The 26,138-nt window shown below is 41.8% G+C and overlaps 1 protein-coding gene across 1 annotated transcript in view; it reads left to right on the plus strand.

The window, feature by feature from the left end:
* Positions 1 to 26,138, plus strand: part of CFAP54 (cilia and flagella associated protein 54) — a 358,105-nt gene that overhangs the window by 43,753 nt on the left and 288,214 nt on the right. Inside the window, exons 13-19 of the mRNA XM_058673646.1 lie at positions 1,754 to 1,888; positions 2,583 to 2,733; positions 6,513 to 6,589; positions 12,463 to 12,591; positions 12,962 to 13,088; positions 20,199 to 20,285; positions 20,377 to 20,498. Coding sequence (XP_058529629.1) covers positions 1,754 to 1,888; positions 2,583 to 2,733; positions 6,513 to 6,589; positions 12,463 to 12,591; positions 12,962 to 13,088; positions 20,199 to 20,285; positions 20,377 to 20,498 — 828 coding nt within the window. The remainder of the gene's footprint in view (positions 1 to 1,753; positions 1,889 to 2,582; positions 2,734 to 6,512; positions 6,590 to 12,462; positions 12,592 to 12,961; positions 13,089 to 20,198; positions 20,286 to 20,376; positions 20,499 to 26,138) is intronic.

The following is a 26,138-nucleotide window of genomic DNA, read 5'->3' on the forward strand; positions in this document are numbered from 1 at the left end:
TTAGATTCAGATTCATTTCAGTCAACATTTGTTGATTTCTTTACGTTCTCAAGCCTGGTAAGAAAGGTGTTTATATCAGTTAAAATCTTTCGGCTGCCTTAAAGAAGCTCAGAATTTGATAAAGCCTTTCTATATTTCTTTTTTAATTTGGAAAGGTCTTCGAGACAGAGTGGGGAGAGAAGAGTGAGAGAGAGCTTGCTAGCTCCCATCGACTGATTGACTTCCCAGAGGCCCATAGTGGGGTAGGCTCCGCCAAAGCTGGGAGCTGGGAATTCAGTGCAGATGTCCCAAATGGGTGGAGGGAATTCAGGCACGTGAGCCATCATTCCTGCCTCCCGGAGTGTGTGTTAGCAGGTAGTTGGAGTCAGGCGGCAGAACTGAGGCTTCAGAAGTGTCCTGGTATGGGACATAAGCATCTTTGCCTGCCTCCTAACAGTGAGGCTGAATGCCTGCCCTGCAGTTTGATATATTTTCATCATAAATGCCTTATCTTTTCTAGTTCAGGTATGATGAGTACCTTTAATCTTCACTTGAAAACAGCCCAGGAGCCATACCTGATGGAGCCTAGTGTGAAGCTGTGCTTAGCTTCTCTCTGTGCTTCTGGCCAGAATCCTTTCCAAGCTTTCTGTCCCGTTTCCATTTGGGCTACTAGTCCAGCTGCCTTCACAGTTCTTTATTAGTTTAATGCAAGAGTCTTACAGAACAGTATATGTGAATTGCAAAGTTGGATGGGACTAGTTGATTTTCATACTTGCCTAAGAATGTCTGGGTCTTTTTCTTTCTTAAGATTTATTTGTTGGTTTGTTTGTTTATATTTATTTGTTTACTTATTATTTGAAAGGCAGATTTTGGCCTGTTATGGTAGCCTGGCGGCTAAAGTTCTTGCCTTGCATGCGCTGGGATCCCATATGGACACTGATTCTAATCCCAGCAGCCCCACTTCCCTTCCAGCTCCCTGCTTGTGGCTTGAATGGCAGTAGAGGATGGCCTAAAGCCTTGGGACTTTGCAACCCACATGGGAGACCTGGAAGAGGCTCCTAGCTCTTGGCTTCAAATTGGCTCAGCTCCAGCCATTGTAGCCGCTTGGGGAGTGAATCAATAGACAGAAGATCTTTCTGTCTCTCCTCCTCTCTGAATATCTGACTTTCCAATAAAAAAATAAGAAACTTTAACAACAACAAAAAAGATTTTACAAAGGGTGCGGGGAGAGAGAGATCGATTTTCTGCTTGTTGCATTCACTCCCCTAATGGCTGCAACAACTGGAGCCGAGTTGATCCTAAGCCAGGAACCAGGAGCTTCCTTCTGGGTCTCCCACATGGGTGCAGGTGCCCAGGGACTTGAGCCATCCTCTGCTGCTTTTCCAGCTCATAAGCAGGGAACTGCACTGGAAGTGGACCAGCCGGCACACAAAGTGGCGCTCCTATGGGATGCTGGCACTGCAGGAACAGGGCTGGCTTGCTACATGACTGCACCAGCCCCCTGGGTCTTTTTAGAGAGGCAGAAGTAACACAAAGCATCTGTTAAAACTCCTGGAGTTTGAATTCTCTGGTCTACTTCCTAGCCGTTTCATTTTGGGAAAAATCTCTTTTTCCTCTCTGTGCTTCAGTTTGTTTATCTGTAAAGTGGGGATGAAAGCAGTAGGACTCCCCTCTTGGGGTTGTTAAGAGGGTTAAATGAGTCTAAAATGCCACAGAGATGATGTGAGTGTCACTTGCTCTCCTTACGTATTTGCTTTATTACTTTTCTTTGCAGGATGTTATGCCTGATAAAGAAATCATCGTGGATATGATAATGTTCCTTTGGCAGAAATGCAAATTAGGAATTCAGCGGTTCAGTATGAGTGGAAGCGACTATGCGAAATTCACTGTGAAAATCAGTACTAACAAAGTATTTATTTTTTGCTTTTTGGGTTATGAATCTAAATTTTATCTGCCTGAATAACTACTATAATTTGCATTTGTTTGTTACAAAGTTAGTCTTTATGCTGAGTGAATCTTTTCTTTAGCGTGTGTTCTTGTATGTCTGCCCCACTTCATTTATTTTGGTTCATCAGCTTTTAAAATGCTTGGATAAATTTGTTAAGAAGATTATAAGGCAGAATATAAATAAGTAAGGAATTTAAGCTAAGTGTTGAGGATGTAGTAGGCACGTAGAATGATTTTTAAAGCTCTTAGTGTGGGGTCTGCATCCCCCAGCCTCGTTGATTTGGGGGTCGTCAGTGGTGATCCTAATACCTACACTGAAGGGAGAATGAGAACTTCCAAGATACAGATAGTGCTTATTGCTATATAAAAATAACATCCAAAATTTGCCATTGTGGTCTTAGATATGTAGACTGTAATCTTAAATGAATTTTCTTGATACATTTATATGAATAAACTGCTTATTAAATATCATTTTTATATGATTGCTGATCTTCGTATTATTTATAATTGAGATGCGTTGAAGAGAGGATACATGATATTTTATATGATTCAAGGGTGGTGATTGCAAGGATGCCCTGTACAAAGTTCTGAGCAATGACTCCTTCTACAGTGTAATATGCTTTTAATGTGTTTGGATGTATGTTTTGTCTTTCTAGTGGATTTATCTTCTGTGGCAGCTAAATGAAGTAATTCAGTCCTGTGGGATGGAAGACATTGACATTGTGGTGGTGGCAGAGGTCACATTACGATTAAGTGAAATATTGGAGTCTTTAGGAAACCCAGAAAGAAAATTTAAAACATCTCTAGGTAAAGTGTTAGATGAAAATGTGGAAGATTTTTAACAAATACGTGCATGCATAGAAATACTTAAGTATGAATTGGGATAGACGCTAACTTCTGTTAATGGAAACTCGGCTTTCATGGTGATTTGTCACCACAGATAGTGAAACGGATTTCATCAAGTGAATGTCAAGAAGGTTGTATGTTTCATGGTTGTTCTCCCCTCTCTGATTCTTTCTTTTCCTTTTTCCTTTTTTCCTTTTATCTCTTTTCATATTTCTTCTCTCTTCCATTTCTCCAATGAGTCAATGCTTCTTGAAGGATGAAAACATGTTTTGGTCACCATTATACTCTTGTTAACCACGTGGGGAAGCAGTTCCTATAAATGTTTATTGGACCGATCAGTTGAAGCTGGGCGCCCTGATAAGGGACATGGACACCCTAAGTGGTATATTAAGTATTAGACCAACTGGCCGCCCACACTGACCTTTTTTTAACCTTCATGTCTTAGACACTTTTCTATTCTCCCTGTGCAAACTCCAGTTTGCCATCACTCCTTTCTCCTTGCAGAAAATACCCTTTTTGAAAAAGATGACCTGAAGCTCTGACCTCCTTGTTCTTTCTTCTGCCTGTGGCCAAAGCCCTGAACCAGCTGCTTCATTAGGAAAATTGAGGTGGGGGTGTTCATGGTGTGGCTTCAATTTGCTGTTTCATCCCCTTTGCAGATTATGTGCAACATCTGGAGGATTTCATAATAAAGCTATTGTTACTGGGCCAGTGCTGTGGCGTAGCACACCTAGCCTCTGTCTGCAGTGCCAGATCTCAGATGGGTACTGGTTCATGTCCTGGATGCTCCATTTCTGATCCAGCTCCCTGCTTATAGTCTGGTAAAGCAGTGGGAAATGGCTCAAGTTCTTGGGACCCTTCATTCATGTAAGAGACCTGCAAGAAGCTCCCAGCTCCTGACTTCAGACTGGCTCAGTTATGGTTGTTGGCAGCCCTTTGAGCCAGTAGATGGAAGACCTTTTCACTATGTCTCTCCTTTCTGTAACCCTGCCTTTCAAATAAAATAAATGTAAAAAAATTTGTTCCTGCGGAAATTTGCTAATTTGGCTCTGTCTGTGTTCTCATTGGTTGAGTATGGCTTTGCAGAGGGAGTGTTAGGGTTATGGTTTTCAAATGTTGGTGCTGTTGGCAGTACCTCCTGAAGACCCAGGTCCTCTGGGTCCTGGTTGAGCTCGTCTGGGTTGTTGTAGACTTCATTAGCTTCCCACATGAACGTGGTCCTTGCCAAGATCTGAGTGACAAGGCATTGAGCACATTCAATAGCCTTCATTCGCAGTTTTGAAATGTCTTAACATTCAGATGCCTAGAGAGGAAATAAGTCTCTAGATGCATTATCCAGCACCAATAATTCATAACATTTTTCCAGTCTGTATTCATCTCCCTTGTCTTCCCCTCCGCGGATTGTGTTAAAGGAGACATCATTACATTTCAGCAGTGACTATTTCTCTTTTTGTCTGTCTTTTCGATAAAGCTTGTGTTTACACAGAGCCGCGCTGTTATTATTATTAATGTACCTTTTAAAAATAGAATTTCCCCTGTCCCTGATTATATTAAGATGTCTTAAAGTTGGTCTGCTCCAGTCAGCGTTCAAACAAAGATTGCTACATTGTATTTTCTTGCGATCAGTCTTAAACATTATGAGTATCCAATCTGTAACACTGTCCCTTTTATCACTTCTTTTCAAGGCTTTTTTTGTTTGTTTTAAGAAACTATGTGACTCTCTTAAAGGATGTCTTGTATTCTGGATTTGGCCATTTGCCTCTTTGTTTGGTCAGCTTGTTTTCCTGCCTGACAGTGATGTCTAGAGGCTTACTTAGGTTCAGGTAATATCTTGTAGAAAATTCTTGTCAGTTATTTGGTCTTCTTCCCCACAAATACTTCATAGGTGGTGCCGTTTACTCTCCACTGCCTTGACTCAAGAAGCACATAATACTGGGCTGTCGCTCTGTGTATTCTGTGAAGAGCTCAGTTGTTGTCAGCTTGCCCTAGGCGAATTCTTTAGAAGCATATGCTAAGACAGCAATCCAGGTGATGTAGTTTCTCTGGGATCTTCTCCAGGGAAGCACAGAAGGGGGAATGGAAAGGGCTTCCAGGAGGTAAAGGAAGCCTGTGGAAGCCCAGAAAGTTCCTGAGAAAAGTATTATTTGTAGGGGCTCGAGGCTTACTTCCATGGGAGACCATACAGTACATGTCTCCGAATGCAGGGAGACTGAGTGTTGAAATCACTTTTGGCATCCTGTGTTGAAGGCTTCTGGGGGAGTGGAGGTGAAGGGCCAGAAGGGCTGCTAACTTCTAGCAGTTTGTGGTTACTCTATGATAGAAATTTTATTTAATGAACATTTCATGGAAATAACTGGAAGATTTCAATGATGATTTATCTCAGGGAATGTCTGTTCTTGCTTTTATTGGATGCACTAGAAGGGACTAATACTTGATTTATTCCAGTTGGAGAGAGTAATATATTTTGACTCTGAGATGTTCTGTCTTGGGAAGATCTGCTTTCATACTAGCTCCTGGGATGCAGCCCCTTCTGCCTATCATCCTTGGTGGACCCTGGATCCCAGTTCTGGTTTCTTCGGCTGCTCCAGCTGTCAGAAGAACCATTCAGCATCCTGTTGTCTCTCTCCAGAAGTGCTGCAAACCACAAGTGGGAAAAGTAGTTCTCATACCTTCCTGTTCTCTCTAGGATCCCTTTCTGGGTTCCTGGCCTTGAATTCCGCCCCCCCGCCCCCGCCATGCTCCCCACGGCCTTCTTAACTTCAAAAATTTTCTCTTAAAGCACATTTTCCATCTTTTTTTCTTTGTTTTCCTGGATTACTTGTTGCTAGAAGCAAAAGGCCCAGAGATGACTTTTGAAAAATATGTTTCTTATTCAGTTATGTTGTGTGCTTTGATAACTCGCTGTTGGAAGCTTATTTGTGTTGTTTGGTTAGGAATGGGCTAAAGACAACTTAGAGTAATGATTATTTTTCATGTTTAATTTCTAAAGTACTAATTGGAGTACAATCCATTTATAAATTTGAAATGTGCTGTATTTATGTGATGAGGGATTGTGTCATTTAGGTATATAAATGTTTATCATTTTCCTAAGAATGTTATTCTTGTCACCTTATTGGCACATAAAACATACAGTACAAACCATTCATCTGTATTTGTTATGACAGTCTGCTTCAAGATATTTATTAGGCTGTTTATTAAGTAATCTATCATTTAGTTTGAATTATTAAAAAACTTGAAATAGAAAGCCAGTATTGCCTTATAAACATTTTATTTCTAGTTCTGTAACTTAATCTCTTCTGATGTTTATCCAAATTTTAAAGTTTTTATGCTGCTGTTTTCTGGTTGTTTTGAAATTGGTTTTGTAGACTACAATGGAAAGTAAATCTATTTGCTATATATTAGGTTGTAAACAAGATTCTTGATTTGACTTGTTGTGCTGCAAGATGGTTTTGAATTATATAAAGAAAGCATTTAGTTACATGGAGGAAACAATTTGATATTTACTCAAGTTCTAAAGTGTTGAATCATTCCTAAGATCATTGGCAGTTAAAAGGGATGACCAGTTTAATGTAATGTTTTTCATGATTGTGATTAACAGCTACATTCCCATTGTTCTCTTTTCTCCTCTTCTTTCCTTTGGTCCTCCCTCTTTCCCTTTGTTTGTCCTATTTCTTACACTCCCCTTCATCTTTACCCCTCTTTTTCCTCCTCTTTTTTCCATTCCCTCCTTTGTTTTCCAGATACACTTTCAAGGAAAGCCACTGAAGAATCCCTTGGGACTCCAAAAGGGATCCCAGAAATTCTTCCAATATTAAAGGTAATACAACACTTAAAAGTCCGAATTTTTGTTTTCAGACAATATCACTTTGTCAATGCATGGTGCTTCATTATAGAGATACTTTTGAATATTTAATATTTATTTATTTATTTATTTATTTATTTATTTATTATTTAACTTCAGTAATTACATTGTATTATGTGACACAGTTACATAGATACTTGGGTTCTCCCCACCCGAATATTTAATATTTAAAGACTTATTGTACCTGTGAGAATTGAGACTCACAGTCATTTTTTGCCTTTTGCTCTTCTCTAGAAGGAGTCCAGGGAGCTCTAAGAATAAACTAGACAGAGTGTTTTAAAAGGCGTTGTAGTTTAACTGTCTCTGCTGTTTTGGATGTATTGCGGTTGATAGTCTGAGAGGGCGGCACCATCCTGCTCAGCATATGTCTTTGACAGATGAAGTGAGTTCTGGCCTGTTTGATGGACAGTTGACAGTCTGACACATGGAAGCTTCTCAGTAAGCATCTGCCTGAGAGACGGAAGAGCGGGCAGACAAGTGGCTGCTCCTCTTCAGTCTACTTTCCCTATGATACGAGTGGTTGGATTATTTCTGTTGCTGTGGGTGGTGTTCTGGAGAGCTGAGTGGGATTCTGGGGGAGCTATCTCTGTACATGACACACGTCTAGACCAAATTCCAGACCAGCGTTGTGTACACTGTGGAATTCCAGCAGTTGTGTTTCATGTGGGGATGCCGTTGCCTTCGTCAAGCAGTTGTGAGCGACTTTGGATTAAACACGGTTGCTTCCTGTTCTGTGAGGTGTCTTGGAATCACTGGGTTCTTCATGAGCCTTATGATTTCTCAGGAAAAATACAGACCCATAAATATTCCATCATGTGAGAATGAAACCCCCTTTGGCTCACTATACCTGTTTAGAACACATCTGTTTTATGGGTTATAGTTGATAAGTACTTTTTCTGGGTCTGGTGGTGATAGCCTAGAGGCTAAAGTCCTCGCCTTACATCCACTGGGATCCCATGAGGGCACCAGTTCGTATCCTGGTCACTCCACTTCCCATTCAGCTCCCTGTTTGTGGCCTGAGAAAGCAGTAAAGGAACAAGCCTTGGGACCCTGAACCCATGTGGGAGACCGGAGGAAGCTCCTGGCTCCTGGCTTCGGATTGGTTCAGCTCTGACCATTGAGACCACTTGGGGAATGAACCAGCAGACAGAAGATCTTTCTTTCTGTGTCTCCTCTCTCTCTAAATATGACTTTGCAATAATAATAATAATAATAATAATAATAATAAACTTTAAAAAATACTTTTCTAGAGAGGAAGTCTGTGAACTGTAGTTTGATTTGCCTGATTTCATATTCATAACAATGTGATTGCTCTATGAACTTTTTGAACACCCCTTGTTCATGATATTAGTTAAATAAAAGAGAGATGCTATTGCAATGATGTAAAACTGTTTGATTCTTTTTAAAAAAGCCTTATTTATTGATTTGAAAGAGTACCAGGAGGGGAAAGGAGATGTTGTGTTCCATGCACTGATTCACTCCTCAGATAGCCACAACGGCTGGTGCTGTGTCAGCCTGAAGCTGGGATCCAGGTGCTTATCCTGGTGTCCTTTGTGGGTGGCAGGGATCCAAACGCTTGGCCATCTTCTGTTTCTCTCAGGTCTTTAACAGGGAGTTGGATTGGAAGTGGAGCAGCTAGGACATGAACTGGTGCTTGTATGAGACACTGGCATTGCAGGCAGTGGTGTAACAGCTAAGCCACAGTGCTGGCCCTATTTTTGAACTTTTCAGTTTTTTAAAAATTTATTTATTTTTATTGCAAAGTCAGATATACAGAGAGGAGGAGAGAGAGAGAAGGGAAGGTCTTCTGTCCAATGACTCACTCCCCAAGTGACGGCAGTGGCTAAAGCTGAGCTAATCCAAAGTCAGAAGCCTGGAACCTCTTCCGGGTTTCCCATGCGGATGCAGGGTCCCAAGGCTTTGGTCCGTCCTCAACTGCTTTCCCAGGCCACAAGCAGGGAGCTGGGTATTATAATATTATAATATTATAATATTATAATATTATAATATTATAATGAATATCTGCCATATAGGACTATGGCAGTTAGAAGATTAATGTAAATAAAGCATTAGGCTCAGTGCCCGGAACATGTTTTATTTTTATTTATTTATTTAAAGATTTATTTATTTTTATTGTAAAGTCAGATATACAGAGAGAAGGAGAGGCAGAGAGCAAGATCTTCCATCTGTTGATTCACTGCCCAAGTGACTGCAACAGCCAGAGCTGAGCCAATCCTGCGCCAGGAGCCCAGAGCCTCTTCTGGGTCTCCCTCGCGTGGGTGCAGGGCCCCAAAGCTTTGGGCCATCCTCGACTGCTTTCCCAGAGCACAAGCTGGGAGCTGGATGGGAAACGGGGCTGCCGGGACACGAACTGGGTGATGACAAGATGATAATAAAGACTGTGGTGAAGGTGATGGCGGAATGCGGGTATGTGTGAGATCGCCGAAATCTTATAATGTTAGAAAGGCATTTTGAGAGACTTGTATTTCTGGCAAAATAGCAAACTGGATGCCCTGAAAAATCCACCTGCTAGAAAATGCTGAGCTATCAGACAGACCTAAAGAAGTATGTTCAAGTACACATAAACCTCAGCAGACAGTGAGCTAGACCTCAGGGCCGTAAGAGAGAGGGGCCCTGGGAGCCAGTGTTGAGTTTATGAGTGTGTGCTGCAGGAGCTCGATGAGTGTAGCTATGGAGAAGCTTTGATGTTTTAACTGCCATTCAGGGACAGGAGCTGAGACCTGGGCAGGTGTGAGATGGGAGACCAGTACCTGGACAACCTAAAGTTTTAGCATAAAGTTGGAGCCTCTGGACAACTGCATCCTAGGCAAAGATAGCCAAGAAAAAAGATCTTCCCTTTTATGTAGGGAGATAGCTTGGGTACTGAATAGAAGGGATGGGACAGTCTCGCCTCCTAATGATTCATAAGCTTGGTCTTACTCTTAGATAGGTTGGTTATTTTAGTAAACTAAAATACTACTTGGATTTTTTTTTTTTTTTAGGAATTTCTCTTGGTCTGTGGCTTACCTATATGTAGATATTATATCTATATCTGGGTCTGTTACTGTATCTTAAATGAGCCTATTTGAGGATAATCAAATTCTGTGTATTTCAATGCAAGTGGGATGTAACATTTGAAGTTCTGTAACATATCGCACTAGCAGATGAAAGGAAGAATAGGACTATTTTACTAGACAAAGATGCAACAACCATCCTTCAAAGATGTAGCTGCTGCCAGTGAGAAGTAGGAGAGTCCATATCTGGTAAAAGTTATCATGTCTAGACCTTCAGTGAAGGTTATACCTGTGAGGAAAGGTTAAAAAGTATCTTTTTGTTCTGACATAACCATGTAAAGGTTTTGGCAGTGTAACAGAGGTGCTCAGTGCATTCCTGCTGCCCTGGAAGGAAGAGGTGAAGCAGCATATGGTTCCTGGTATTTTGAGAGCCCAACGTTCCGCAGTTCAGCACCGTCTGTGGCTGGAGCCGCCACTGTCAGAGTTCATCCCCTCATAGGGGACAGACGCCTCTGCCAAGCTCTATTCTTTGGCCCCCACAGACATCCCACCATGCTAGCACGGGAAGCTACTATAACAGACTTAACTCGACCCAGCAGTGCAACTGTGACCTCTGTACTGAAGCCTTTGTAAGACCAAACTCTGTAGTGGATGGGGGGGCGGTTCAGCTTAGAAAGGGGTGGGCTGCTGCCGCTAGGATCTGAAAGACCAAGTCCTTACACTTTGAAACCTATGGCCTGTCATCCTCCACTGGCCACTGCCTCTGCTGCTTGTTCCTGGCCTGTGGAGCAATCAGTCTGAGCTGGCTTGGCATCATTGCAGTTCCCTTCTGTAGTTATTAAATTACAGGGTAGACTCCTGAAATAATATTTTCAACATCCCATTTCCATAGGGTTCTAGGTTAGTGTTTTAATAAGGGGCATTTGCTTGAATTTGTGGTGCAGAGTGTATGGGGTTTCCAGCTGTGCTCAGCTGGGCAAGGTCTTGTAGTTCACCTGTGTTGGGGCAGGAGTTGCTGGAGGTTGTGAACTCTGGAGAATTCCGAGGGAGCTCTTGAGAATTGCATAAAGCAAATTGACTCTGGGTTCCACTTGCCTTCTAACTGTGATGGGCACCTGTGGTTCTTTGTATTAAGTCTTGTTTCAACTTGAAGCATCTACAGTAGTTCTGTGTCCATAAACAAGCCATGAGCGATCCATTGAGTCAAACACGCCAGAATGAATAAGGTCCTAGTGTACGGTTGAATGAAAAATACAGCCTTTTGTAAGAGAGATTTTTAAGAACATGCAAAATGATACTGCATTTTGCTTAGGACATGTGCAGTAGGGGTTTAGAAACATGGGAAAGAAGGGTAGAACTAAATTCAAAGTGCTGGGCTGCCTGTGGGGAGAATGATATTGGGGAAAGTTACACAGAGACTTTAAACTTTTTTATATACATTTCTGCTTTATTTCTTTTTGTTTTTTAAAGATTTGTTTATTTTATTACAAAGTCAGATATACAGAGAGGAGAGACAGAGAGGAAGATCTTCCATTCGATGATTCACTCCCCAAGTGAGCCGCAACGGGCCGGTGCGCGCTGATCCGAAGCCGGGAACCTGGAACCTCTTCCAGGTCTCCCACACGGGTGCAGGGTCCCAATGCATTGGGCCGTCCTCGACTGCTTTCCCAGGCCACACTCTGCTTTATTTCTTAAACAAATTCCTGAAAAATGCTATAAAGTTTGAAAGATTAAATAAAATAGGTTGTCTGTTACATTGTTCTCTATATTTGTCTCTTTGTGAGAATAATTACCTTCAAAAGATGTTTAGTTTTTGAAAGCCCTCAAGTGGACTATTGGGATTGATAGGTTTTCATCTCAGTTTCCAGCTCTGTGACTCTGAGATTTACTAAATGGTATAATCCAAACTTCGAAATTAGGAAATGGAAGTTAATTGCATGTCTGTCACAAGCTTAGCTTATCTTCGGAAAAATGATGAAATTTATTATCTTCACTTTTACTGGTATTATTTTACATTGACAAAGATGGATGCATTTGGCAAGAAACATAACATTATTTATTTTAAAAACTTTTATCTGAGAGCGAGATCATCCATCTGCTAGTTAATATACCCGATTACACAGTACACAATCACTAGGGCTGAGCCAAGCTGAAGCCAGGAGCCAAGAGCTCTGTCCTGGTCTTCCACATGGTTCACAAGAGCCCAAGTTCTGTTGCCCTCCCAGATGCTTTAGCAAGGAGATGGATTGGAAGCCAAGTATCTGGGACTTGAAATCGCACTCCACATGGGCTGTCAGCATCACAAGCAAGAGTTTAGTCTGATAAACCACATGTCAGCTCCTAATTTCTGTGTTTTTTTTTTTTTCAAGAAGTCATTGAAATAACAGGGAGGAAAGGCTGGGGAGAGGATTGGAGGAGGAGGTGGAGAGAGAGAGTGAGAGACAGAGACAGAGAGACAGAGAGAGAGAATGAATTCCTATCTGTTGATTCACCCTCCAAATGCCTTAAAAGCTGGAAGTGGGCCATACCCAAGCTAGAAGCCTAAAACTCCGTCTGGGCTCTCTCATGTAGGTTGTAGGGACCCCATTTTTTCAGCCATTACCTGCTGCCTCCCAGGGTCTGCATTAGTAGGAAACTGCAATAAAAAGTCAAAGTAGGCTTGAAATGGGATGTAATTGTCCCAACAGGTGTCTTAACTGTTATGCCAAACACCCACTGCTGATTTTGAATGATTATTAAAAAGATTTTGGACATTTTGTACGTGATTTTTCCTCAAGTTTTCCTTTTCCTTTTTTGCTTACAAATTTATTTTAGAAAAAGCCTGTGGAGCAGTTATTTTTTGCTTATGAACTTCTTGACAAAGCAATTGATGGAATAAATTTGAATTGCATGTTAACTACTTTGCCAAATGGATCATCAGTAGTTGATCACTGCTATGCCAAGGTAAGAATGGAGAAATCTTACATGAGATTAAAGCTTTGCATAAGTAGTGGTAAGAGTTCTGGCTTTGCCAGCAGGTAAGTAAACCCAATTTGCAGTGGCTTTCCTCTCAGGCCAGAAAGAGTCCTCTCTTCCCAGAATAAATCAAGGAGCGTGAGAAGTCTTTAAATTTGTTAAGCAAGAGAATGCTGGTGAATTCTAAGAGCACATTTATTGTGTGTAAACCAAGTGCAAAGGATTCAGAAGTGAGCGGAATTTAATAACTCCAAGTAAGATGAGAATGACTTGAATGATAATAGGATATAGCAAGGTTTTGGTCTGTTTTAGTAACTGCATTTCTTTTTATTTTTACATCAAATCTACTGGACCAAAGAGCACACATGATGCAACAGGAGACACTCACAAACCAATCACAGCAAATAGTTTCATGATGGATTTGCATCTTGAATTAATTCAAGCTCAGCACCGAATAGCCGTTGTGCTTCTCAACCAATGGCAAGGTAGTAGGCAATTGTGAATGTACGTTTTTAAGTCAAGTTCAACTACAGAGTCAGTCTAATTTGTAAACTGTGCTCTTATTGACTGTAAGCTAAAAATCATTATTTTTATTTTTCTACTCTGATTAATTGTTGCTTTTGCTTTGCATGCCAAAACAGTTAGTAACCTTCTAAAAATAGAGTAATTAATTTTTTGAGTTTGTAATAAATGATTGGCAGCTCATTGATTCCATCAAACACTAAGTGCCTACCGAGATCAGGTGTCACTAAATAATTCATTTATTGGTTAATAACAAGAACATTCCTTTACACAGCCATCATGACGTTGTTACTCTCCAACAGTGTAACATTGGCTGCCATATTCTACTTTTAACTAGAATAATTTGTGAAATTTATTTTCTTTCTGGACATTATTGTTTTTGAAGACATATTCCACTTTTGGATTTTATTAGTAGTTTTTTAAAATTATTATGTATGTGATATTGTTTTATTTTGACTTGTGTTTCTTGTCCTATCATGGGTAAAGCAGAGTGTTATTTGTTAAGGTGATGTCTGGTATATGTCTCCATTTTAAAGATAGCTTTCTGATGCTGTAGTCAAAAAGGTGCTGTGTGATGCTTGGAGATGGAATGAATATCCTGTTCCCCCACAGACTTTCTCTCAATGATTTTAGCTTTGATTGGTGATTTCTTCCCGAATCAATTATTACTTTGGCTGTACATGATCAATTTCTAATTGAATTATTCTTGCTACATTTACTTGCTGACATTCTTTTATAAAGAAGAGCTGCCCCTAATTTGTCCTTTTTATGTTTTTGAGTAATGTGATGGGTTGAATTATTTTTAAAAATTAGATCTTGTTAAGTCAGCTACCACCATTTTTAAAATTTATTTTCGATGTTCAAAGTTACAAATTTTGTCAGTAAGAGAAAGTTCCTTCAGACTAGAACTTGTATGGTTTTTATATGCCGCCTGTGTTCCTTGAGAAATATTTTGCTATTTACACAACAAAATGTCCCAGACCCATCTGACATTTTCTCTACCTCAGATTGGAACAAGCCATTTTTCCTAGGTCCTTTGGTGGCTTTTGATGGTAAATGGTGTGTAGAAAACAGATCTGTGAACTGCCAGTTGCTGTTGCTCCTGGGATGTCAGCCACTTAGAATGGAGAGGGACAGCATGGGTACAAACTTCTTTCCGCTGTCTCCAATTTGGAGTCCAATGCTGAAGATGGAATGGGAGAATCACAGAGTGCAACAAATCTGGGGGGTATTGGAGTGGGAGCAGCTGAGGGGAATGTTTGTCAGGGAGGGAAGGAATGACTTCTGGGGGCTTTCACAGACCAGGCCACTGCACTCACAGGTAGATGAGGGAACTGATATGGAGTGGTTTAGAGTGGCAAACCCAGAGGACATGTCTGGGTCAGGCCAAGGCAGCAGCCCACATGGGAGACCTGGGCTGTGCTTAATAATATCTCCTGCCACACGCTTCCACATGCACAAACTGGCTGGGTTGGGAGGGGCATGCCTGGCTGGGCTAGGCCGCAGTACTATCTGCAAGTATGAGAGCAGGGGGTGGGCCGTGTTAGGCTGGGCCACAACACCCACCAGAACGCGAGAGAGCCATATTGGGGGGCAGGTTGCATATTCTGTAGGGGAATTATGGGCTTGCCTCTGTGGGACTGCATTACCTGCCGGTTTATGCAGAGAACTGGGGTTAGTGATGTACCAAGCCAGACTGGATCACAGAAACCTACCTGACACTCGTGTGAGCTGAGGCTGGGAGGAGGCCAGCAGGGGCAAGGCTGTAGCATCTGCTGGCACATGTAAAATTGGGGCAGATTATGCCAAACAGGGCCACTGTACCTACTGGCATATGTGAAATCCAGGGTTGGGAGCAGGCCTAGTAGGGAAACTTGGGGAACTCCCTTACTAGGGTGTAGCTCCCACTGAGGAGCACAAGAGCCAGGGCTGGGATGGGCCAGGCCAGACAGGGCTGCAGCATTCTTTAGCATTTTTTTTTTCTACAAATTTCTTAGCACTAATCAGTGCTTGCTTGCTTTTTTTTTCTTCTTTTCTTTCCTGGAAAGTCAGATTTACAGAGAGAAGGAGAGATAGAGAAAAAGATGTTCCATCCACTGGTTTACTCCCCAAGTGGCCAAGTGGCTGGAGCTGAGCCAATCCAAAGCCAGGAGCTTCTTCCAGTCTTCCATGTGGGTCCAGGGTCCCAAGGCTTTGGGCCATCCTTTACTGCGTTTACAGGCCACAGACAGGGAGCTGGAAGGGAACTGGAACAGCCAGAACATGAACCAGTGTCCGTATGGGATCCTGGTGCATGCAAGGCAAGGATTTAGCTACTAGGCTGTTATGCCAGGCCCACTCTTCAGCAGTTGTGTGGGTTGGGTCTGGGGACAGGCCAGGCTGGGCCAGGCTGCAATATCCACTGGAACACACAAGAACCAGGACTGGGTGTGGGCCTTGCCCAGCTGGGCTAGGCTGTGACACCTGCTGGAGAGCTGAGTCTGCAGGCTGGCCTTACCATATTGGATTGAAGTACCAGCCAGAACGTGCAAGACTCAGGGCTAGGAACTGGCCTGATAGGGGAACTCTGGGGACTCCACTGTTGGGCTGCAGCTCCCATTGGTGATTGTGAGAGCTGGGGCTGTGGATGGACCAGGCTGGGCAAGGCTATAGAATCCATTGCTATGCTTGTGGGCTGGGTCTGAGGAATGACCAGATTGGGCTAGGCTCTAGAAACTGCTGGCATATGTAAGAGCCAGACTTGATCTTGATATCCCATGGCACCCACTGGGTCACATGAGAACCAGGTCTGGGGTTGGGCCAGACTGGGTGTGAGCTGGAATGTGTACAGGTCAGTCAGGCCTGACTGCAGTACCTTCTGGTGAGTGCTAGGATTGCAGGCTGACTGTGTCAGCTTGGGTACAGCTCCTGCCAGCACATAAGAGATCTGTTTCTGGGAGAGGACCTGTTAGGGGTACTTGGGTCATAGCTCCCACTAGTGAGTGCATGAACCAGAGCCTGAAGCAGGTCAGACCAGGCTGGGCTGCAGCACTCTATAGTATATGTATGAGTCAGGCAGGATCAGTCCACAACACACACTGGCACAAATGAGAGTCAGAACAGGGTGCAGGCAAGGCTGGGTTGGACTGCAACTCCCATCAGTTCACATGAGGATTGAGGGTGGGCCAGGCTGGGCTAAGATGCTGCACCCATGAGCAAGAGCTGGGACCGGGATAGGCTGGGCTGATCCAGGCCGTAGCACCAGCAGGCAAATGCCGATACTGAGGGTGGACCATCTCAGACTGGGCTCCAGCACCTGCAGGCACACGCAAGACCTAGGGCTGGGAGCAGTCCTGGTAGGGGAACTTCAGGGAAACTCTTGCTGGGCTGCTGCTTTCACTGGTGAGTGTGAGAGCTGGGAATGGGGACAGGCTGGTCTCAGGATGGCCCTGTCTTGGCTGGGCTGCCACTGACTGGTATGCACGAGAGCCAGCTGGCAAGTGACAGGACTGGGTATGAGTCATGTCATGCTGGACTGAAGTAGCCCTGGCAGGTGCAAGATCCAGGGTTGGGAGCATGCCTGGCAGGGGAACTATGGGCACTCCCCTGCCAGGCTATACCTACCATTGGTGAACACAAGAGCCAAGGTCGGACTGAGCCAGGCTGGATAAGGTGGTAGTATCTATTAGCATATTTGAGGGTTGGGTCTGGGGGCAGGTCAGGCTGAGCTAGACCTCAGCACCCATGGGTGTGCAGAAGAGCAGGCTGGGATGAGGCCTGGGCTGGACTAGGCTACATCAGAGGCTGGTATGTGTAAGAACCAGGGTTGGGTGCAGGCGTTATGAGGGTTTTTGGGGGGTCACCCTGACTAGACTGAGGCATCTGTTGGGAATGCGTGAGGATTGGGTCCGTGACAGGCTGGCTGGGATGGGCTACAGCATCCTTCAGTTCATGTGAAATATGCGGCTGGAGTAAAACTGGGCAGCTGCATCTGCTGATATATGTTGGCTAGTAGCTGGTGACAGATTACCTGAACCTGTACTGGCTGGTGCATCTAGAGTCAAGTCTGAGGTCACCCCAGGGAGGTTTCTTGAGGATCTCTCCAAGGACAACTGAACTCAGATCCCAGCCACAGAGAAAATCGCAGGATGTGTGATCTCACCTTCAAGTGCCTATTCCAGGGGAGTGGACCTCTTCAGTTGCTGATACCTGTATAGTAGTCAGCATGCCCAGATGCTCACTGGGGACAGGATGACCAGCTCTTCTAGGGTAGCAGGGAATGTCAGCTGTCTTGTCGAAGAATGAAAAGCAGAACAGGTTGGTCAAGCTTTGCAACATGTTCCTGGGCCTGTGGAAGCATTAAGGTGGACTTTGTCAACCAATAGACCTTCAAAAGATTTTGTTAACCTTGGAGCAATGAAACCAAAAACTTCTCAGAATTATCGAAACCACTCAAGTTACACTCTTGGAACACTCTTCCCAACATCAGGGTCTCTAAGGCATGATCAAATGACCATCCAGCATCCCTGTGGGTGCTGAGGTAGTTTGACACCAAGGAGAAAAAAGGAAAACAGAACTGAAGCAATTGTCCCACTGACCTTCCTCCATAACTGACCTTTCCTGACCTAATTGGAGGCTCACATGGGCATCTATCCTTCTCAAATATTTAAACAACAATAAAAAGAAAATAATAAAAACACTTTAAAAGATAACAACCTTGGGCTTGGCAGCGTGGCCTAGTGGCTAAGGTCCTCGCCTTGATCCCATATGGCCGCTGGTTCTAATCCCGGCAGCTCCACTTCCTCTCTGTCTCTCCTCCTCTCAGTATATCTGACTTTGTAATGAAAATAAAATAAATCTTTAAAAAAAAAAAAAGATAACAACCTTGGTCCAGCATTGTGGTGTATAGGCTGAACTTTTGCCTGCAGTGCCAGCATCCCATGCAGTTGCCCTTGGTGTCTGGATTGTTCCACTTCTGATCAGGTCCCTGCCTGCTTCTGGCCTGGGAGAGCAACAGAGATGGCTCAACCCCTTGGGTCCCTGTACCTACATGGGAGAGCCAGGGGAACTTCCTGGCTCCTGGCTTCAAATCAGCTCAGCTGTGGCTATTGTGACCATTTTTTCAGTGGGGAGGTGAACCAGTGAAATGAAGATCTCTGTCTCTCTTTTCTCAATAAAAATAAATTGAAGCCATAAATTGCTTCTCAAATAACAATAAAAAATAAACCTTAAGAAACAAACAACTAGGGATATTCTTTGAGATGAAAAGACCTGGTTCAGCATGTGACTCACATTCTTGTGTCGGGTTTTCCGTTTGAATCAAGCCCATGATTCTCAGCAACTATATCTTCTTCAAGAGAGGACTAGGGCCTTACTTTCTCCAAGTGTTACTAAATAGTGCATTGGCAGATGCTTTCCTTAAGACTTCTAATAGCACACGAGTTTTCTAAATCAGACCACTGAAAGTTATTGAGTTCATTTTAGTTCAAATTTGAATAGAATTACTTAGGATTCCTTTGCAGTGTTCCTGAGTCAGTTTTTTTTGTCTTTGCTTTATTGACCTGCCACCATAGATGAGCACGTTGTTCTTTCTGTCTCTCTTCACTTTAGTTTGCTCCTGCCAGGCTAATGTTTCCTAAACATTGTTGTGATATTCAAAATGTTTGCAATGGTTATCAGTTGACCAACGAGTCAATTGTGATTCTTTCATGTGTGATACTCCAAGTTTTTTTTTTTTTTTCCAATCTCATCCTTCTCTCTAGTGGTTGCAATCAGGAGAGATTAATTAGCATCTATGGTACACTAGGTACGGAGAGATTAGAGTGTGTTTTCTGCTTTGAATTGCTGTCTGGGTGCAGATAAGTTTCCATAACCTTGGCCAGGAAAGGAGCCCATGTCCTTTAGTGATAAAGCCAGAAACCATCGCATTGTAACTCATGTTTTAGTAGAAACATTTAAAACTCAGTAAAAACAATTTATTGTAAGGTCACAGACCTCCGTGGACAGAAACACAATATTGCCACATCTCATGAGGACCAGGTCTGAAATTGCAAGACTCAGTGCTACAATTTCCATCACTCTGAGCCAGCATAACTTACTCTCATTTTTCTTCATCCAGGTGCCTCTTTTTACTGGACCCATGATGGTCAGTCTGAGTTATATGCCAGGATCAACAACTGGCAGTATTCTGTATTTTAGTTGAGCATCTTAAGACAGTTTCCCATATTATCAGCCAGAACCAGAGGAGAGTGAGGACGTTCAACTGGTACCCAGAACTGTTGCAGAGACTGAATGAAACAGTTTTTGTAGAATGGGCTGAAGGCAGAGTTTTGACACCTGATTGGCATTTGGACTTGAAACTTGTATTTACAAAAAGTAAACTGAACAAAAAGCAGATTAAAAAAATAACTTTTCTGATTATTTTATTTAAGATGAAATAAAAAATGATTTGGAAATTCTTGTTTTGAGATTTACTGTGGCAAGTAAGCAAGGATTTGAAGGCGGTGGTGGATATACTAGTTTGTTTTTCTATTAATGATAGAAAAAATTGGCATGGACTAAAAGCAGCAATTTCAGAAAGAGGGAGTTACTCTTTAATGTTGAAAAGCTATTTCCTGGGTTAGGGTTAGGCCTCTGTGAGACTGGACTCCCGAACTGGGGTACTGGGGTGTGGCTTGAGTTCCTGGTGTTTCCCTTTGGTCTAGCCCCTTGCCTGTGTGCCTGCTGAGGAAGCACATTATGCGGCTCTGCCATCTTACAGGGCATAGAGATTGAGTTCCTGGTTTTGTCGTCTGGTGCAGATGTACCTGTTGAGGTCATTTGGGGAATGGACCAACAGAAGGGTGATTTCTTTGTGTATTCTGTCATTCTTTCTTTCAAACGAATAGAAGAGTAAATTTTTTTTATACTTCTGTTTATGGTATGGTTCCATAGGTCCTGGGATTTTCCTTATCCCCTCTTCAATTCCCTCCCCCTTCACTGAGTTCCCCTATATCAATACTATAGTATAGTTCTAGAAGAGTAAATCTTAAAAAATTTTTTTGTGTCTTGGACACAAACCTGATTGTAATAAATAGTTGTTTGTTATTCTTCAGTTTTGCAGACTCCAACTGTTAGCAAATGTGTTCCTACAAAAAGTCAGGAGAAGCTCAAACAATCTGGAAGCATTGATTGTTTTACAGGTAATTAAAATTGGGGTAAACTGTATTTCCAAAAAAATTTGAAAGAGTTTTTGTATTGTCCATTGGGTAAAATATTTGTTTGCCTTTGCAGAATCAAGCATAATGAATAAAATAAAGAAAAATAAAATATCCAAAGCAATTTATTTGATGCAGAAAGCTCTTTTGATATTTGAGAAAGATTCAACTTCTACATCTTCTTGGGACTTTTTAATGGTAGCAAATTTTATTCTATTAAAATTAATGATTTATTTTCCTTTGTTAAAAATATGTTACCGTTAAAATTTAATTGTGAATTTTCTTTCAGGTTCACCATACAAGGCACGTTTAAAAAGCTTATGGGAAATGTGAATTATGAGAAAAAGATGCAAGAATTTAAAATCTTGTTTTGTACAAAAACTTTTAATTCAAAGTGCCATAAACTTTTTGAAATATCCTTGTATAGTCCATTCTGAGCAGGCAAATTAAGCTGTCGCTCTGGTGTTTCCTAAAATTAAAAAAATTATGTTGTTTGTGAGAATGGAAAAGTAAAAGTAAAGGGGTGTGGAGGAGGAAGGGAGAGAGGAAAAATGGAGAGGGAGAGAGAGAAGGGTGAAGAGGAGGATCTGGGAACTCTATCCAGGTCTTGCGTAGGGGTGGTGGGGACCTAAGTACTTGGAGCATTACCTGCTGCCTACCAGGCTGTGTGCCACCAGGAAGCTGCACTGGGAAACAAGAGCTGGGACTTGAACTCAGGTGCCCTAAGGTGGAACCCTGCGCCCACGTGGGAGACCCGGAGGAAGTTCCTGACTTCTGGCTTTGGATCAGCTCAGCTCCAGCCATTGTGGTCACTTAGGAAGTGAACCAGCAGATGGGAGATCTTTCTGTCTTTCCTTCTCTGTGTAAATCTACCTTTCCAAGAAAAAGAAATACATCTTTTTTTTAAAAGAAAATTCATTATGTACCTAGTAGTCCATTGAGTGCCGAAGATGCCATCAAAAAGTCCTTTGGTTTTTCAGTATATCTTGATTGAGTGCATCCTCTTGTGGGCTTCCCATTGTAGTCCCTGCCTTCTCTATGTAGTCCCTGGATTTCTTCATGGAGAAATCTGGCTTATGAGAACATATGAGTGGGCTTCATAGGTGCTGCTGCAGGTTTGCTAGAAGAATTTAGCAGGGGCATACCTGACTCTACAGGGGGGAACCCATAAAGAAACACCTAGGAGAAGTCCTTTGGAAACTGAAAGACACACAGTATTTGAAGTGGAAAACTGGAAGAAGACAGTAGTCAGAGAGAGGAAAGCAAAGAGTAGAAAGGACATTCCATTATTGGAAAGGCAGATCGGATTTACAGAGAGAAGGACAGACGGGAAGATCTTCCATCTGCTGGTTCACTCCCCAAACGGCTGCAATGGCTATAGCTGAGCTGATGCAAAGCCAAGAGCGTCACGTCAAAGTCTGTATTATCTGATATAAGAATGGCTACACCAGCTTGTTTTTTCTTTCCAATAGCCTGGAATATCTTTTTCCATCCTTTTATTTTTAATTTCTGCTGATCTTTGTTGGTGAAATGTCTTCTGTATGCAACAGATAGATGGGTTTTGTTTTTGGATCCAGTCTGTGAGTCTCTGATGCTTGATTGATGAGTTTGATCATTTACATTCAGGGTTAGCATGGGTAAGTAGTAATTTGGTCTCTTGTTATTTTAAAAATGGGTTTTTCATTGTTTAATGTAGTCTTCTGTTGTCTTTTTACTGGGATGTTCTCTGGACTTGCCTTTGGTTTTGGTAGGTGCTACTCCTTTTCTCTGTCAAGAGAACATTTTTAAGCATCATTTGTAGAGCAGGTCTGGAAGAGGCATATTCTTTGAAATTTTTTTTTTACTGTGGAAGAATTTTATTTCATTTTCAAATATAAGGGAAAGCTTTGCTGGGTAGTTATTCTGTGCTGACAATTTTTCCCCTTTAAAATTTGGAATATGTTGCTCCATTCCCTTCTGGCTTGTAGAATTTCCTCTGAGAGGTCAGCTATGAGTCTGATTGGTGCTCCTCTAAACGTTAGTTGAATTTTTTCATGTGCTACACAGGAGCTTCTTCTGGGTTTCCCATATGGGTGCTGGATCCCAAGGGTTTGGGCAGTCCTCTACTGCTTTCCCAGGCCATAAGCAGGGAGCTGGAAGGGAATTTCATCTGGGAAAAGAACTGGCACTTATATGGAATTCTGGCACATGCAAGGTGAAGATTTAGCCATTGAGCCATTGTACCAGGCCCTTGATCCTGTCTTTATATTTACCATCATGTGCGGATACTTCAAAAAATTTTGGGGAACAGTTAGAGTTCAGAAGATTTTGATTTTGTTGCAAAAATGTTGAAATCCCTGCAGAGTTGTTTCGTAATATGCATTTTTCACAATATATATTTCTCATTAACTTTTTGAAAACCCTTTGTGTGTCCATTCTCTTGTTAATTTCTCTACCATTCTACCACCAAGATGAGTAACATACTGGACACATGGGAAATTTCAGGTTTCTAGCGCGCAGCTTTTCCTGCTAGTTAAACTGAAGCTGTTTTCACTGAAGAAGAGTTGTGAGTGCAGCGTCCTGTTTGGGGAGGCTCATGAGATGCATTTCGAGGCTGAAGTTCTTATGAGGGGTCTGCCACAAAAACTTGTACCAACTACGGACATGTTGGACATTTATTTAGATGTCCCCAAGTCTTGCATAGCCACTGCTGCTCCTCAGTGGTAGTTTTTATCTTAATGATCAGTCTGCAGGGTACTCTTAGAACAATGATGTTATGGCTTAAAGAATTACCAAACTTTCTTTGACAAAAGACGAATAAACCTCTTTCCCTTGGCGATCGTTTTCTACTGGAGTGTAATACAGAATGTTTTACATTATCATGATTTTGTAATAAAAGTATCCCCAAATCAGTCATTGAGATGTCACTTGATACCACAAAAAGGTTTGAAAAGTCTGAGTCTCTTTAGAACTCTAAAAACAAAATTCATGCTGTGTTAATTTTTCGAAAGTTTCCTGACCTTGAGGATCTGCATAATCTCAACAAGCATTTCTTTTATTCCAAATCAATTAAAAGTACACCAACCTGACCTGAATGAGGGGGGAACTTGTGATAATAGCCAGTTAGCTTTCTAGGTGAGATGACAGGCTCTTTTCTTGGCTATGGAGATTTCTTTTTCCCATGTTCCCATGTTGGCTGTTTGGCCTAGGAAGGTTCCTTTTGGCTTCTTACATAGCATCCCAGAGGCTTACTTTGAAGAATCACAGCTGGAACCAATACTGGATATCCTTGGTTGTCTACTTTGGATCAAACATAGCAGTCATCGTGGGCTTCTGATGTTGCTGTTGGTCCACTTAAGACTCCATTAGCTGAGTGATCATTTGCAGATGAATTTGCTCACTGAAAAAAGAGGCAGAAATTCTCCTCATTCCAAGAGCTCTGGGTTTCCAGGGCTGCACTGTTTTCTGTGCAGCATCTGTTTCCCCTTCTTCACAACACTTTTTAAGGGATTTCTTCTTCCACACTATATATGACGAGACTGTTCTTCAGGACCAGTGAACCAGCTAAGCCAATTGATGATCTCTCCCTGTTTAAAATCTAAATCTTAACTAGGAGGTAAAAAGACTAAATCTGTAGTCTTATACACCCCAGTGGAGATTGCCAAGAAATAGACATTTACTTGTCTTCTGTAAGTACAATGAAGTTTGGCAATTCATGCATTCCTTGGCTGTGTCGTTATCAGACACGTATGGCTGTCTTCTTTAGACCATCTTCCCTGTGGCTGATTTGGTCCAAATGTGGTTTTCCAGTTGTTCCTGCTGCAAATACCCCAATTGTTGTCTAGTTTTCTTCAAATACTGTTTGTTGATATTGAAGTAAAAGTGAGAAGAACTTAGCAACTTCAAATTTCAGTAGTAGTGTTTCAACTCTAAGCAAAAGAATATCGTAACTAGCAGGTAATTTTTTTTTAGTTTGAAAGGAGAGAGAGAGATCTCGATCTCCCATCTGCCGGTTCACTATCCAAATGTCTGTAACAGCTTGGTAGCCAAGAGCTCAGTGCAAGTCTCACACATGGGTTAGTATGATTCTGATTACTTGAACCCTCACTGTTGCCTTTTGGTGTTAATAATTGAAAGTTCAAGCCAGGGGCTGGAACCAAGACTTGAACCTCGGGCACTCCAACATGAGATGGGGTTGTCTCAAGTGCCATCTTAATAATTACATCAACTGCCTGTCCATCTTTAAGAAGGGTATTGCTGGGAAATTTTACCTATGGTGCTTTTCTCTGCTGCTTTTAAGTTAGATTTGTATTAAAGCAAGATAGCAGCTCTGATTCTTCACTGATTAGCTGTGTGACCTAAAGTTATTTATGTTCTCTTAAAATCTGATTTCTTCATTTTGTAAAATAAGGGTTCTTGGGAGCATTTCACATATTGAGTTTGGTACAAAGCAGGCAGTCAATAGATGTTAGCCATTGCAATAATAATTCATGTTCTGGCTGTACTGTTCACTCTAAGCTCTCTGGGACATTCTATTTATACTTTTTATTCTTTTTTTAGATAGGGTTTTCTTTATCATATTACACATTTGGTTCTGTGTTTTCTCTTAGATTTATCTTATAAATCGTATATTTGATTCTCAACAGTATTCCTTCCCAAGATTCTTTTTTTTTATTGATTACATTTCATTTTGTGACACTTTCATAGACTGTGGGATTCCCCCAACCCCTCCCCATACTCTCCCCCTGTGGTGGATTCCTCCACCTTGTTGCAGTATTACTGTTCAAATTCAGTCAAGAATTTGCAAGTGTATGCCAAGCATAGGGTCCAGCATCTTATTGTCCAGATATATTCAACAGTTTCTTGGGGAGACCATCTCTGATCTGAAGCAGAACTGGCAGAATATCATCTTGACCACTTAAAAGCCCCAACATGACATCAACAATTTACAACATTGTGGAATTAATTGACATGGTATTGAGTAACAAATGTATTACAAAATTCAGGTTCTCAACCACATCCTGTGACTACTTCATTGACTTTTCAATTTTAGTTTATATACAACTGTCTTCTATCCACCTTAAAATGGCTATAGGGTACTATTCAGCTGTCTTGTGTCTATTTTCATTTTAGTATTTAGCAGTTTATAGTGTTGAAGCATAAGTTTTACTGAACTTAGCAGATTTTGGGATAGTCTAAACTGGCTTATAACTCTAACAAAGCATATGTCAACAGTTGAGGTGCAGAACAGTTTTAGAAGGGGTGTGCAGAGAAATCTTCAATACCTTAGTGAGGAGTAACTTATCTTTGTGTTCTACCTAGTAAGATATATGTGGGTCCATGCTGACCGTTTCCTGTCTGGTTCTAAGCTTTCCTTGTTGTTCTCTGTGTATCTGTTCTATTTATTTTTATTTTTTGGGGGGGCTCCAGAGCGACCCAGATGGTCATTGCAGGAGAGGGTGGGGATCCAAAGTTGGATCTAATTAAGGGCCAGAGAAAGCTCCTCTCCTGAGACTTCCCAAGATTCTTAGATATGGCTTAATCTACTTTTTGTCTTCTGTAATGTATACCATAATGTTGAGTACCCAGATTGTGCCTCAGGGAGATCTCTTAGATAAAGAGTAAATATGACACTTTATCATTCTAGGCTGGTGATAGTTGTTTGCGTTCATCTTAATCATGCCCTCAAAAGTGTATCACGTCTCTCTATTAGTTTTAGTTAAGTCAAATCATCTTAACATCAATCCTTCCGCATCAACACTGCATAATTTCTGGAGAGACAAAGTCTGATTTTTTCTTCTGATGGAATTATCAGTATGAGAAATTTACATTTAGGCAAAAATACTTTAGAGTTAAATA

This window comes from Ochotona princeps, chromosome 15 (genome assembly GCF_030435755.1).
Source record: "Ochotona princeps isolate mOchPri1 chromosome 15, mOchPri1.hap1, whole genome shotgun sequence".
Taxonomy (NCBI): domain Eukaryota; kingdom Metazoa; phylum Chordata; class Mammalia; order Lagomorpha; family Ochotonidae; genus Ochotona; species Ochotona princeps.